Source organism: Melitaea cinxia, chromosome 29, assembly GCF_905220565.1.
Source record: "Melitaea cinxia chromosome 29, ilMelCinx1.1, whole genome shotgun sequence".
NCBI lineage: Eukaryota > Metazoa > Arthropoda > Insecta > Lepidoptera > Nymphalidae > Melitaea > Melitaea cinxia.
In genome coordinates, this window is record NC_059422.1 from 8,609,526 (window position 1) to 8,626,179 (window position 16,654).

General features: G+C 36.6%; 1 protein-coding gene across 1 annotated transcript in view; it reads left to right on the forward strand.

The window, feature by feature from the left end:
* The window catches only part of LOC123667888 (talin-1), a 95,602-nt gene extending 82,521 nt beyond the window's left edge, over positions 1-13,081 (forward strand). Inside the window, exons 55-63 of the mRNA XM_045601722.1 lie at positions 165-284; positions 986-1,195; positions 1,676-1,854; positions 2,767-2,925; positions 3,289-3,621; positions 5,735-5,770; positions 7,293-7,445; positions 7,781-8,764; positions 12,135-13,081. Coding sequence (XP_045457678.1) covers positions 165-284; positions 986-1,195; positions 1,676-1,854; positions 2,767-2,925; positions 3,289-3,621; positions 5,735-5,770; positions 7,293-7,445; positions 7,781-8,756 — 2,166 coding nt within the window. The 3' untranslated portion in view covers positions 8,757-8,764; positions 12,135-13,081. The remainder of the gene's footprint in view (positions 1-164; positions 285-985; positions 1,196-1,675; positions 1,855-2,766; positions 2,926-3,288; positions 3,622-5,734; positions 5,771-7,292; positions 7,446-7,780; positions 8,765-12,134) is intronic.
* Positions 13,082-16,654: the final 3,573 nt, after the last annotated feature.

Here is a 16,654-nt window from a genome sequence, read left to right on the forward strand (position 1 = left end):
CTTTAAAAATAAGCAGCAATTGTCTTGAACCCTTAACCTTAACTTTGAAATCTAACATCCAATTTTTTTTTTCTGTCTATGTAGACGAAGCTAGTCAAATCCTATTTCACTAATTTGAAATAAACGTGTTAATTGTTGTACTGTATGAACATTTTTACTCGCAGGAGACGGATGAGACTCTCAACTTTGACGAGATGATCTTGGAAGCTGCGAAGTCGATCATCGCCGCCACATCGGCCCTCGTGAGAGCCGCGTCTGCCGCCCAGAGGGAGCTCATTGACCAGGTATGTGACAGTTACTTGAAACGGATTCCTTTCTAATTATTTTTAGTACCATTTTCGCTTGTAACATAAAATTTATGTTAATGTGGTGATTCATAAATAAGGTTTAGTTTGTGTAAATGTCAATATAATAAAAGTGAAGTTCTCTTCTCAATTAAAAGTTTCAAATATGAACTTGGACTTTTCCAGTACTTCTTCATAAAGAAAATAATTGAAAATTAAGTTTGATTTGGTTAAACTTAAAATACGCTTCTGATATTTTTTTTAATTTTCAAATTAATTTGACCTGTGTGGTCGACGCCACTCCTGGAGTACTGTATGTAATAGGAGTCGTCATTGAACCTCTTTAAATATTCATGCACATTATTAGCCGTTTCACCTGTTATGTCAGCGTGACTCCAGAGGTCTAATCTCCCGTCTATTTGAACGATGTTGTCATAGAATCTCTTAAAATATTTATGCATATTCTTGACTCATTTGACCTATGAGGTCAGTGCAACTCTTGCCAGAACTACTTCAAATATTTATGCACATGATGGGCTTTTTGACCTGTAAGGTCAACTGGTTCCTGGGGTACTGTATGTAACGGCAGGTATCATAACCCAGGGGGACTCTTCGAGTACCACTCCTTACCAACAAGACGTGTCACAATCAGGGCAAGGTGGCTAGGGATTGCTGTATGTAACGGGATTTGTCACGTACAGGGCAAGGTGGCCAGGCGGCCGGCCACGTCGTCGGACGACGGGCAGTGGTCGGAGGGGCTGGTGTCGGCGGCGCGGCTGGTGGCGGCGGCGGCGCACGCGCTGGCGGAGGCGGCCAACGCGCTGGTGCAGGGCGCCGCCTCCGAGGAGCGGCTCATCTCCTCCGCGCGCCAGGTGGCCTCCTCCACGGCGCAGCTGCTGGTGGCCTGCAAGGTACACCACCGCCTCTCTGTACGTTCTATACGCGCTGGTGCAGGGCGCCGCCTCCGAGGAGCGGCTCATCTCCTCCGCGCGCCAGGTGGCCTCCTCCACGGCGCAGCTGCTGGTGGCCTGCAAGGTACACCACCGCCTCTCTATACGTTCTATACGTTCTATACGCGCTGGTGCAGGGCGCCGCCTCCGAGGAGCGGCTCATCTCCTCCGCGCGCCAGGTGGCCTCCTCCACGGCGCAGCTGCTGGTGGCCTGCAAGGTACACCACCGCCTCTCTATACGTTCTATACGTTCTATACGCGCTGGTGCAGGGCGCCGCCTCCGAGGAGCGGCTCATCTCCTCCGCGCGCCAGGTGGCCTCCTCCACGGCGCAGCTGCTGGTGGCCTGCAAGGTACACCACCGCCTCTCGAATGATAATCGATTGACTTACGAACAAGTGTATGCTAGTGTACTTAACGTCGACGGTGGACTGCACCCGCAGGTGAAGGCGGACCCCACGTCGGAGTCCACGCGTCGCCTGCAGGCGGCCGGCGCGGAGGTGATCCGCTCCACCGACAACCTGGTGCGCGCCGCCCGGGACGCCATCACCTGCGACGACGAGCGCAGCCTGGTGCTCAACCGCCGCATGGTGGGCGGCATCGCGCAGGAGATCGACGCCAGGTGACTAGCGCGACGTGACGTGACGTGACGTGACATGACATGACATGACGTGACGTGACATGACATGACATACAGCCTCATGTTCCACTGACGACCTGGTTCGCGCCGCCAGCTATGTTAAAATCAGTTATCACTTTAAAACCGTCACAGGTCAAACTAAGGTCAAGAGCAAACGCATATCATTAAAAGGCAAACGTAGGTCATTTAAGGATAAACTAAAGTCACTAAAGGACAAAGTAAGGTCATCAAAGGAAAAAATATTTTTCATTGCGTAATAACCTTTTACAAATCATTAGAGAACTTTATAACTCTGAAGCGGCTGGTATTTTTCAGAATATATTAAAGTATATTCTGAAAAACACCAGCCGCTCCAGAGTTATCACGTAGCGACTAAATTATCCTTTCTTCAACTTATAAAAATAAAACCAGACATAATCTGGCGCTTCAAGATGTTAAGCTTTTTTCATAAACAACTTGGTCGGCAAACAAGCTTACGGCTCACCTGATGGTAAGCGATTACCGTAGCTTATAGACGTCCGCAACACCAGAAGCATCGCAAGCGCGCTACCGACCCTATTCCCAATTTCCCCCAGGAGCTCTGGTCACCTTACTCACCAACAGGAACACAATACTGCTTGAAAGTTTATTTAGCTGTGATCTTCTTCAAGGTCGAGGTACTTCTGCAGACGGGCTTCTCCATATTTTAAGCAAGATATTTCCTGATGTCACCAACCCGTCTGCCCAGCGTGGTGACTTTGGGCAACACACATGGGTTCACACCATTTTTGGCGTGAACTTGTGGAGGCCTATGTCCAGCAGTGGACTGCAATAGGCTGTAGTGATGATGATGATGATGATGATTTCCTGATGTGGCCGACATCAGCTCTAAATAAAATAACTTATGGTCGCCAGGTCTGAGGTGCTCCGCATCGAAAAGGAACTAGAGGAGGCTCGCGGTCGTCTCACGGCCATCAGGCAAGCGAAGTACAAGCTACGAGACACCTCTGGAGAGGACACCGACCCTGACCATCCAGGGTACTCCAGCGACGCGTCTCATGGTCACGTGCATAGGTACGAACTTTCACCAACATCGTTTCTTTATCGCTAGGGTGTCAACTAGGGTTAACGGTAACTATAGCCAAAGGACAATTTAAATTGAGTCACATAACAAGCACCAGTTATCGAATTTTTTTTTAATCAAATTCAGTACACGTGGTAAAATATTTTAAATTACCACACACGAATTGAGGACCTGCCCTCTTTTTTGAAGTCCGAAAAGCGAAGACAGGTAGGCAATGTATTTACATTTCCCGTATTGAGAAGTTTCAATATTCCAACGACCTCAAACCGACACTCAAAACCTATAGTTTAATAAGTATATTAAACTTAAGATTTCTTAAGAATCAAATAAATAAATGAAATTCTTCCCAACAGATTCAAAACACCGAACAGCAGTTTCGCGAACACAACATACAGCCCCAACAGCACGTACACGACACAGAACACAACCCAAAACACGACAAACATGAGCCAACACACGACCAACTTGAGCCACAACACGACCAACATCAGCCAACACGTGTCCAACCTCAACCAGTCCATACACGGACCACCAACATTGGAACCGAGGACGCCAACGTCGCCCAACTACCAAGGACAAACGACTAATGGCTATCAAAGAGATGATAAAGCTCAAAGCCCGAGCTTTTCAAGCTTCAGACCTCAAGAGGAAACTCCTAAACAGAATTACGAGGGTTTCACGACACGGTAAGCTTGTTACCAATATTTTGATGAGAGGTCGAAATTTAATTTTATTTAAATAACAATTAACATACAAAAATCTGAGATTTTCTCTTGTGTATCCTCTACCATGTTTTAATATGGCCTGTACCGCTTCTTAAGGAACAATGTTTCAAGCATTGGTAGTTGATATTTCATTGGCATAATGTAATATAGCCTATAATAAACAGTTTTTGGAATGTGGCTAGAATTTTTTAATCAGAAACGTTGCCACCTAAATACAGACTAGTTTCTTATGATATGAATTAAAATAACATTTAAATTTGTAATCTCGTTACATATAATCCTGCCAAGTTTTTGATTACTTAGTCTAATCGTTTGTCACAAAATAACTCCCTAACTTTATCACTTCTAGTTTTGAGTTCTATTTTCCAATAATATAGTTTCCACACTACAAAAGTACCAAATTAAACCTAATAATATTAAAATGACATTATATAACTATAGATTGACATATAAAATTAAATTTCGACCAAAAATAAACATCATTTTCATCCATTTTTAACAATAAATCTAATAAAACGCTTTCCTTCCACGCCGCTGGACATCAGATGATTAATATATTTCTGAACATCCGGTATAAAGTGCCTTCAGACTTATGACGAGTGCCTACACATTAGAATAAGCTTAGATTATAAGAAATTTCATTAGATGTAAGCTTTATTTTTAATTAAAATATTGAATATTACCCAAAAATAGTGAAAAAAGATTTTGGAACACGCTGTATATTCGATATTTTAAAAATTAATCATCAAAAAATTGTCTATCAATTGTTATGCTGAACTAATTCGATGTAATTGGCTTTGAAAAGCAAAATACGAAAACAAAATTACCAAAATCTAAATTTGTAATAGTGATGTGTCGATTTTGATGCGGTTTCGTATATGGTATTTTTGTTTATTGATTCTAAGCATGTTCTAAAATAATATGACATAAAATGGGCTTGAAAGTGGTTTTATAGCGTATGATTTCTTTTTAGACAAGTTAATGGTAATAAGGTAATATGACATCTCTTTTCCCTTATTTATCTCTTTTAATTTTCGACTTGTCTAAAAATGAAATCAAAGCCTAATAAAGACAAATCTGTGTAACAAACTTGTTTTGTAGACAAATATTTGTGTAAAATTATTATTTTTTTATTAACTATTATCTTGATTAAACTTATTTTGATAATTTCGTTCTGTACTTTATCTCTTTCTATGTCTACATATCTCTCTTTCTCAGAATATATATAAAGAAACAGACAAATTCCGCTATATATGATACAAACTACAGACCACTCCTCAGCTACACACAACACAGTCCACAGCAGTCGTGTAGTCACGAGACAGTTCACAGCTGAACGTTGACCGCTGCTGTGGACTGGTGTTGTGTGTGTGGCTTAGAAGTGGTCTGTAGTGTGTATGGGTTGGTTTAATTTGTCTCTCTTATCTAAAATATATTTTACACAATGTTTGTCTACTAACTATATTAGAATAACACTCGCCACGCAAACCCGCCTATCTCTCTGTTGCGTCTATTCTTATAGATTTTGTAAGAAATTTCAACTCTGTCTTCAGATTAACACGTGTTAAGTGAAAGATTTTCAGTAATTCAAAGTTATACCAATAATTATCGTACTTCGTTAATACTTTCTGGAAAGTTTTTCTTGAGAAATCGTCCCTCTATACTTATTTTATGGTTTTCTTTAATGTTTAATATTGTAATAAGTAATATAAAGTTATAAATGTTGTTATATAACTGGCGAACAAAGGGCTTAACATAGATTCAATTTCAATATTAATTCAAATTTTAATATTTTTCATTTTTTTCATTCTTAAATATAATAAAAAAATATTTATTTATTCTTAAAAAATAATTTCTTAAGACATTTCAGACTTCAATTCAATTATGGCTATTTTTGAACTATAATAGAAAATAATTTTTTTTAAATATCTTCAAATATATTTGACAGACGATTTCCTACCAAATTATAATACTGAAAATCTTTTAAAACTATATAAAAAAACTACGAAAACTAAACTTCTAAGTAGTCAGCTGCGTAGTCGAATCTCCTCAGTGTAGTCCGTTTCGTTTCCAGAGAAAAAACTACAAATGACAGAACGATAAAATCTAAGTAAGTTCTCACGAAGCTACCCGATGTTTTGATGTCTTGTACCGCTTGAGAACGCGTATGTCGAAAATAAAAATTACGACACAGAACGACTTAGGTGCCTTTCGTAAAATACGTTTCAATTTTACCATTTTTGACCCCCCTCGCCCCTTCCTGTCACGCAAAGTGACACTTTTGATGACCCTAACAAATGTTACGTCACAAAAGGTATGTCCCCCCCCAGAGAATAATACATTACTTATTTTTTTATTTTAAAGGTATTAAAAAAATCCCTTTGTTGACCCCCCTCCCCCCTTATTTGCGAACGTATTCTATTGACGATTCCTGAAAAATGTAACAAAAACTATTTAGTTACAAGATGACCTGACAAAATTATAATACGACTTATTTTTATGATATTTTATGCGTTGGATAGTTTACATAATGGATTATAGCTTATTATCTGACATGGTAGTCTTTGTATCGCCATTTTTCCGTAATACATATATCGAATATGTAATATTTTCTTTTAAACCAACCTTAAAAATAACGAAGAAATATAGTAATTATGTACAATAGTCAGGTTCCTTTTGTCTATATATTGTATCTCTACTGACGTCAAATCAATATACTTTAAACATTTAACTTCCATTAAAATTTTATACAAAGTAAATATTTTATATCTAAAATAGGCTTCTAAAGTACCAATTTTAATTTGTTACATTTTGTTATCAAGTTGAATCAAATGTGTCGTAATTTTTACGTTAAAGCTTGTACGACAGTCTGCCCCCGCGCTATATATCTGTGTATAAAACATCGTTCTGTACATATATACTCATTATATACTACTGTGTGCCTGTTTCACCGGTTGTGGATAACGCTATTCGACGGATAACAATATCTCACGGATAAAAGTTTATGATATACTCGTATATATGATTCTGATAAAAAATCCTCGCAATCCACTGTATTTATGAAATAGTAGTATTCGCAAATGTGATTAAAAAGGTTGTAGTTTATTGAGGAGAAACAGATCCTAACGGTCTATTCGTAACTTATTTGTCGGATAAAGTATATCCACACGGTGAAATTGGCCCTATATGTCACACTATATTTCCTATCTACTGTCTAAACGCATAACACTTCCTAAAAATATTAAATTAATAATCTCTAATCGAATTAATATTATTATTACATTTTTTACATTTTTCAGTTAATTTAAATTTAGCTTTTTCGTTGAATAATAAATTAATTATGTAATGAGCGTGTATTTAGACAACTTTTTATATTTATTTCCAACTACCCTCCTAATTTTACTTGTGTTGATATTACTGGTAACTATTCTGCTATGAGTTATAGGATGAAGCATTCCATGCTATGTCTGCATAATAACTTTCTTATAGTTTTAGTAGTTTGACATTTTTGTACAGATAAGAAAATTTGTCTACTTACATGCAACGTAGCGACGCTGTAGCTACTAACAGATTTAATATATTTTTTGTTTTTTTTTCCCCTTAACCTGCATGCGGGTGTAATGTAACCTTAGAACAAGCATGGTCGAAGAAACGGTGGTCGTCAAGTCGTTGCAACTGCCCGAAGTACGTACGGCGTTATTGGTTGAGGAACAGACGGACGCACAGCGGATATTCTACCGCAGGGCGCCGCCCCCGCCGCCTCCGAGACGCGTAACACTACTAAAGTACGATGGAGGCGCTAGTTCGTGATCGGTTCGTTCATTTATATACGCACGGGGGGTCAGCACCAGGGGTTGGGGGGGTCACATGGGGGAGTTAGTTACCATCATTACATATATAGGGGGTTAAGGGGGTCATATGGGGGAGTTAGTTATCATTACAAATACATGGGGGGTTAGCACATCATTTTGGGGTGTTAATATCATGACGAACGACAATGACAATTCTATCATCGTTTAGTTTTGTGTTAATGCATGGCATGCTGGTGTTGGTGATTTAACATGGGTTATGGGTTATTGTCAACTAATAACGGTGTAATACAGCGGTGATGATATTTCAGCTACGAGACGAGATTGTATGACACGCCGCGTCCTATCAACGAATATTACACAAAGACGGACGAACAGCGCCACTTTGAGTCGAGCCAATATCACAAGGAGCAGAAATTCGGTTACGATGCCCCGAAATCACCGATGAGTCCAAAGTTCAACGCCCGCGAACTTAAATTCGATGAGAAACCTGAACCAATCTATTCGACCCTCAAAAAGCCGACTTCCACGTTCGATGGTCTCGGACAAACATTTTCTGAACACCAGAAGTCTACAGAGGCGATTCCTGGAGGCACGAAGCATTCAGAGTATACTGTGAAGAGCGAATCGTATCAGAGCTACCCTAAAACTGAATTCTTTAAGACGGAAACGAGACAAGAGGTCAAGTCTCCCTTCGCGACCTCGACCCCCTCGAAGTTTGATAAAGACTACACAGACTTCTCCAAAAATATGGATATAGTGAAGGCGCCAACGCCAGATTATGATAGAATTTCGTCCCCCTATGGAAAGGATGTCCATAGCTACGGCGGACCGAATTTCTTTGAGGAAACAACGACCGAGGTCAAGGAAATACCAAATGGTACCCAGAAAATCACAACAACTAAAATATACAGCTCTTCGCCAGTAAACTTGACGAGCACAAGCACTAAATATGAACCTATAAAGCTAGAGGGGTTAGATGAACTGACCAAATTCGATAACGATTCGAGGTACAGCACCCTGGACTCGCGCTTCAACACCTTGGAGTCGAAGATGAGCTCTGACACGAGTCGCTCCTTCATGAGACCCTCGGAATTCCAGTCATCGGAACACCAGACCACCAGCGTCAAAAAGCCCTCGGATCTGGTGAAGGAAATCGACGGCCTGGATAAAAAGTTCTCGAAACAAACGATTACCTCGGAGACAATCGAACGGAAGTCGGTCATGACCAGCTCCCACAAATCGGAGACCAGCTCAACGGTCACCAAGAAGTTTGGAAACTTTTAAGAGTTCCGGTACGTTGGTAGCTAACTTTTTCGCACATTTGATATATTTTCTGTATCCCAGTGGAAGTTTACGAGTAACACCGGTTGTGGACGACACTATTTGTCAAATAACGGTAACCAACAGATAAATGTTTTTGATATGTTATTCCTAATTTATCCATCGAATTTCATTGTATTTATGAGATATTTCTATTCGCAAATATGAATCGAAAAGTTGTAGTTCATTTATTGAGACAAACAAGGTGGCCAATGGGAGTTTTGTTTAATCCGTCTCGCAATAACGGGCGTAAATTTTAACTTCATTTTGTATGGAAAATTCGGCATTGCAACCTAGTTCTCGCGTTTGCCGCTAGATGACTCTGTATCGATTGTATCGTATACTATTCTTTATCGTCTAAGCCGCAATGTTTAAATTCCCATGCAAAATAATCTTCACGTATGTTTCTATGAATAAAACTCGCACTCGGCACTCAGGTCTATTCTACCTCCCGCTGTTAAACTCTATTCGTTACTTATCTGCAGGATAAACTTTGTTCACAACTGGTGAAACCGACCCTTAAGAGTCTTTTATAAAGAATCTTTAACAAGTAAACCTACACTGGGAAGACTTTAATATTGCTCGTTGTCTGCACGTTACATGTGAAATCATATTTTTTTTTTATCATCAAAGTGGTGTGTCGTGTTCAATTAGTCCGGCTAGTGTGTGTGTATGTGTAATATAATAACATATATAATTTATTATATAAAAATTCGGTGCTCTATACTATAATAAACAGTGCCTACGGCCTTGGTGTTGAAAAGATATACGAGTTTATATGAAGAGTTATAACGTTGATATTTCGAATCGGTCAGGATTTATTTGTAACTAACATTTTCTTACATTTTTCTGTTTTGTCTGAAATAACTATGATTTTGTTTTGCAAGACTTCGTCTTTAAGACCAGTGGCTGTCTTGTGTTTTCAAATCTTCTTCTTAAGGTGCCGTCTCCTTGCGAAGGTTGGCAATCATTAGGGCGATTTCAACTTTTGAGACCGTTGCTCTGACAAGTGATCTTGTACTCTTCCCGAACCACTGGCGCAAGTTCTTTAGCCACGATATCCTTCTGCGACCAGGCCTTCTGCCTGCTACTTCCCCTGAATGATGAGTTGAAGGAGTTCATACTTTTTGGTGTTGAGCATCACGTGTCCAAAATATTCCAATATCCTCCTCTTTATATGTGTTTTCAAATACAAATTCTTAAGCATGTTTTTCACATTTAAAACTTACATTTTATCGAAGTTATACTTCTTTTGGCGCGAAAATGATGAGAGTTTTCATCGATGCGCGACACCGTCACAAAAAACCGACACCCCGAAGTTGCTAGCCAATGAAGTATAACTTCTCACGTGCGTACATAAGTACACACATACTTTTTTATTGATAAAGGCGTTAAAAATTAACACATGATTATGGCGAATCTGTGTGTGTGTATGTTAAATATATCGACTATCCCTACGTACAGTATCGAAACTGAAAATTTTCTATTATTTTTATTGTATGAAAAAACTACTTTTTATGTATATTTTCAAAGAAAAAAGAGAAGAAAATGCTATAAAACACACATAAAATCACATTTTTCATGAGTTTATACTCAATATCGATACTTAACAAATCATTCAGTGTCAAAAATGTAAAGTGTCTTTTTTCAATTTCGATATTATACGTAGGGACAGTCGATGTGTATTTACTACTTATCAAAGTGATAATCCTGACCGATTCATCTCACAAAGTGTTTATCCCACGGGATCCTTATAATGAATGCCTTTTCTAAATTAATATATAAAAATGTTTATTGAAACTTTTGATACAAGTATTTAAAACGGTAAATGACTGGTGCTCGAAGATTTTATTTAGAAATTAATTGGACAAAATTCATATTGTGCCTACATCTGTGTGCCACCTTTGTAATATAGCAGTGCCTTTAGATTGATATAACGTTTAATTCAGACAAGGAAAACTTACAGAATATTCTACAGATGTTTTAATTTTATTTGAAATTTCATAATATTAAAAAAAAATTGAAAAAAAAGATATATTAATTAATATAAACTGCTAAATCTGCTAACCTATAAGCAATCAATGAATTATTTAAAGTTTATTTTATACTGTAAATATAAATTTAAAACTATAGAGTCCTAAAAGTATAATTTTACAATTTGGTACATTTTGACAGATAATCCAAAAATATATTTAAACATATAAAAAATGATAAAATATATAATAGCTTAAGAGATTTAATATAGCATGTGTCTATTATAGAGATGAGTGATATGAGAATAATGTTTTTGATGACTTTGAAATGATACAAGAAAAGTTGGTTGTATTTGGTATTTACCTGTCTTTGGTCTTTAAATGGTTCCCAACTATATTAGTACGCACAATCTTGAAGATGAACACTGTTTATTACACTACCATTATTGCAATTTGTAGTATTAATAGAGGAGTGTAGTAATAGTCCTGTATTGTGAATCACATTTGAAGGATCTTACATAAATAAACTTAAAAATAAATATATTTATGTATGAATGCGGTCTTTTTTTCCAAGTGGCAATCTCTTCCAGACGATCTTAAGGTTTTGTTGTATTGATGAGTCCTGCTAATATTATAAATTCGATAGTTTGGTTGTATGTATGTATGTACTCTTTCACACAAAAATGACTTGACTGATTTTGATGAAACTTGGTACGTAACTGGAGATCTAGAATCACACATTGGCTACTTTTTATCGCGACATTCCCACGGGATCGGATTACGCGGGTGAAACCGCGCGGTGCAGCTAGTATAATTATAAGTAAAAAAGTTTAGACAGATCTTTGTTACCCTTAACGCAATAACTGCCTAAAAGATTGTAATAAAACTTGGTACGTAAAATACTGGAGATGTATAATAGCTCATTGGATAGTTTTTATTTTGATATTCCGATGAGATCTAAAGATTAGCAGGTAAAACCGAAAAACGCAGCTAGTATAATTATAATAACAATTTCGTTATTCTCATATCCATCTCTCATCATCAAGTAAGTGCCATAAAGCCTTAATTAAGTGTATATAATAAAATTTTGATGTAAATTAGTGTAGAGATGTTTGGTGCAATCATCGATGTAACACGGAGTTTAATTTTACTAATAGTGATGTACTAATCGACTAAGGTATATTAAAAATAAATAATATTGTTACTAATTTTATAAGCTCATAAAAAAAATATGATTTCTGACGTCACGTGTCAGTTTGATTTCAAAGAGCTTATGAAATTACAATAAAAATAACTAAATGCACGATTATTTACTAAGTTTTGTAACATATATTGAAATATACATAAAAATATTTAATTTCTTTTGTAGCGTTTAGATGTCATCGACGAAGCTCATGAGCGACTCGACAGATTATATAAATATATTTAAGATTTATAAAAACGGTGCCTTAAGCAGCTTATTTATTAAAAAATGAATTATAATACTAGTATAGCGATGCCCGCGTAAGCGATTCGTCCACTGAAGGTATTGAAACACCAATTAAATAGATTTAAAAATACAATATTTGTATATATTTACATATTATATAAAGTTTTTTTTTTATCTTCAATGTTTAAGCTCTTTTCATATGAAATATGTAAGCATTTAATAAACACTCGAGTATATATATTATTATATATTTCTCATAAGGAGGACTTTTTATTATATAATATATTTCTAATAAAAGGGACTTTCTTAATTATAATCTTGTATGTAAATGTAATTTTAAAATAAAACCATTTATTGTAATGACATGTATTCTCAGTAGTTCAAGACATAGCTAGTTGTATTTTAGTAATTTTTATATCTTCCATTTAATATTTGTAAAATGTGTCGTGTTCTGATACGTAATTACTTAAGTACATAGACGCCATATTGTATCGTAACAACTATTATTATTGAGATATCTGTATTTTAACTTAAATTATTTTTCGTTCGGAAATTACATTTGAAAAAAAATGCTGTTTTATTTTTGTATCAAAATATTGTCAAATTTTATTTTAAAATAATTTTATGAAGAATAAAACAATTATTACTATAATGTAGATTTAAGTATTGTGTCTTATGTTATAATCTCATTATATTAATAATAATTTAAAACCAAATAAATTTTAACTAATTCTTACTTGTCTAGTAATAATGTAATCGGTTTGAATTTTGGACTAAAATATTATTTGTTAATATTATTAGAGTTTTTATTCGTTCGTACTCGCCGGTAGCTGTCGCTGGAGTCGGGGCATTGTCTTGTAATGTGTAGTAAACATTTACTAATTATATAACCGGATTTTTATTTTACCTCGATCCCTATTATAGAGTGAAACTAAAGGCTAAGGTCAAGTGTAATCCAGTACTAAAGTCTAGTATTGAAGTTTGGATAAAACATTAGACAATCCCAAATTGCGCGATAAATACAAATTGTAGCAGATTAACACTTTTAGTGGACTGAGACATTATCATCGACGTTTATTATTTATCAAAATATGGAAAATATTTTTCTGCTTAAGATAATTATGTTCTGAAAATGTATGTATGGTAATCAATTTTTATACATCGCAAATTTGAACTAGGAGAAGTAGACAATCATAGACTACAAATCATAGATCAAGTAAAAAAAAGTAGATAATGCGCGGCCTTTGTTGTTACTGAAGCCACAAAACTCGGCTCCTTCAAGTAAACACACGCGCTAACGCACACATATGCATCAAACTACGCTAATTTTCGTTAGTATCTCATGGAGCCTCGTACAGTAATTTTGCCTTCAAAATGCCGTTCTTATGTAATTAAATGGTGCAAAAACAATACCAAAGTGAATAAAAAGTTTGAAGAAATATCGTTTCACACGTAAGTACATACAAAACTTTATATTTCTTGTTATTCCAAAATAATATTGAGGTTATTCGGAACTTATAAATTCGATGTCCCGAAATGACGTACCGATGGAGTGTTACCAGTAATTTTTATTTCCATTAGCCCAAAATGCGGGTAAGTAAATTGTAGGCAATCATAGAAAAATAATTAAGCAGAAAGTGGACAACATTATTGTTTTTATTTTTATTGTGTGATTTTTATGTTTTTCCTAAATTGAAGTCAAGTTAAATATGAATTTTTAACTCTCATATTTTACTAATTGTGAATTAACTACTCATATTTTACTACTAAATATCATGGTTTTAGGTTTCCAACGAATATTTTAATAGGAGATGAATGGGTAGCTGCTTTACGACTGAGCCGAAATGAACTACAACGACAGCCATCCTCATCTAGTTGGTTTGTTCAAACCATTTTGATAAAGCTGACATGTACAGTACAAAACGTGGACTTCGTAGAGTACCATCAAGTACATATTGCTACTTACTACTACGTATTTTAATGTTATATTTTTTGTTCTAGGACCTACCGGATGATCTTGGTTAACGACTGATTTAGACAATCAGTCGTTAACCAAGATTCAATCTTTGATACACCTAGAAAATATAAACTAATAGAAAAGTTAAAAAACAGGAACTTAATTTTAAAAAAAATGTAAAAATAAAATCAATTTATTACAGCAAAGAGTTAGACGTCTTTAAAGCAGGAACTTGCCCCTCAGAGGAATCATCAATTACTTAAAAACGCAAGTTTTCATTGACACAGATTTATATAATTAAATAAATCAAAACACGGCTACAATAGATTTATGTAACAATTTGAATCGAAAAAAAGGAGTAAATATATTTAAAACTATAAACAGGTTTTTATTTCCACATACCCATTTTACCTATATTAAATTAATTGTTTAATAAAAATTTTAGGGACTTTTTTTAAAAAGTGTCAACACTTCACTCACTCACACATCTATAAAAAAGTGGCTTCACTTTTCTGTTCTAGGTGCGTTATCTATTTTTTTTACTTTATCTATGCTACAAATATAGATATAATCTTAAATGGAAAGAAATATAATGTTTTTGAATATCATATCAAAAATTGACCACTCCAGCGGGGTTCGAACCCGCGTCTCCGACGTACCGTGTCGGCGCTCTAGCCAATTAAGCTATGGAACGATGCACCCGCTCGAGCGAAATTTTCGATATGATAATTTTTAACTTCGGTCCAAGCGAACCGTGGCGCCGTCTATAGTGAGCTCTTTACAGAAACCCGTAACTATTCAAAGTTTCATATTACAATGAAAATCTTTGACAGGAGACGACACCGTGCTATTTTTAATATCTAAGATTTTATTTTTGTGTTACCCACATTAGGAATTCTAAACATTTTTGAATATCATATCAAAAATTGACCGCTCCAGCGGGATTCGAACCCGCGTCTCCGACGTACCGTGTCGGCGCTCTAGCCAATTAAGCTATGGAACGATGCACCCGCTCGAGCGAAATTTTCGATATGATAATTTTTAACTTCGGTCCAAGCGAACCGTGGCGCCGTCTATAGTGAGCTCTTTACAGAAACCCGTAACTATTCAAAGTTTCATATTACAATGAAAATCTTTGACAGGAGACGACACCGTGCTATTTTTAATATCTAAGATTTTATTTTTGTGTTACCCACATTAGGAATTCTAAACATTTTTGAATATCATATCAAAAATTGACCGCTCCAGCGGGGTTCGAACCCGCGTCTCCGACGTACCGTGTCGGCGCTCTAGCCAATTAAGCTATGGAACGATGCACCCGCTCGAGCGAAATTTTCGATATGATAATTTTTAACTTCGGTCCAAGCGAACCGTGGCGCCGTCTATAGTGAGCTCTTTACAGAAACCCGTAACTATTCAAAGTTTCATATTACAATGAAAATCTTTGACAGGAGACGACACCGTGCTATTTTTAATATCTAAGATTTTATTTTTGTGTTACCCACATTAGGAATTCTAAACATTTTTGAATATCATATCAAAAATTGACCGCTCCAGTGGGGTTCGAACCCGCGTCTCCGACGTACCGTGTCGGCGCTCTAGCCAATTAAGCTATGGAACGATGCACCCGCTCGAGCGAAATTTTCGATATGATAATTTTTAACTTCGGTCCAAGCGAACCGTGGCGCCGTCTATAGTGAGCTCTTTACAGAAACCCGTAACTATTCAAAGTTTCATATTACAATGAAAATCTTTGACAGGAGACGACACCGTGCTATTTTTAATATCTAAGATTTTATTTTTGTGTTACCCACATTAGGAATTCTAAACATTTTTGAATATCATATCAAAAATTGACCGCTCCAGCGGGGTTCGAACCCGCGTCTCCGACGTACCGTGTCGGCGCTCTAGCCAATTAAGCTATGGAACGATGCACCCGCTCGAGCGAAATTTTCGATATGATAATTTTTAACTTCGGTCCAAGCGAACCGTGGCGCCGTCTATAGTGAGCTCTTTACAGAAACCCGTAACTATTCAAAGTTTCAGATTACAATGAAAATCTTTGACAGGAGACGACACCGTGCTATTTTTAATATCTAAGATTTTATTTTTGTGTTACCCACATTAGGAATTCTAAACATTTTTGAATATCATATCAAAAATTGACCGCTCCAGTGGGGTTCGAACCCGCGTCTCCGACGTACCGTGTCGGCGCTCTAGCCAATTAAGCTATGGAACGATGCACCCGCTCGAGCGAAATTTTCGATATGATAATTTTTAACTTCGGTCCAAGCGAACCGTGGCGCCGTCTATAGTGAGCTCTTTACAGAAACCCGTAACTATTCAAAGTTTCATATTACAATGAAAATCTTTGACAGGAGACGACACCGTGCTATTTTTAATATCTAAGATTTTATTTTTGTGTTACCCACATTAGGAATTCTAAACATTTTTGAATATCATATCAAAAATTGACCGCTCCAGTGGGGTTCGAACCCGCGTC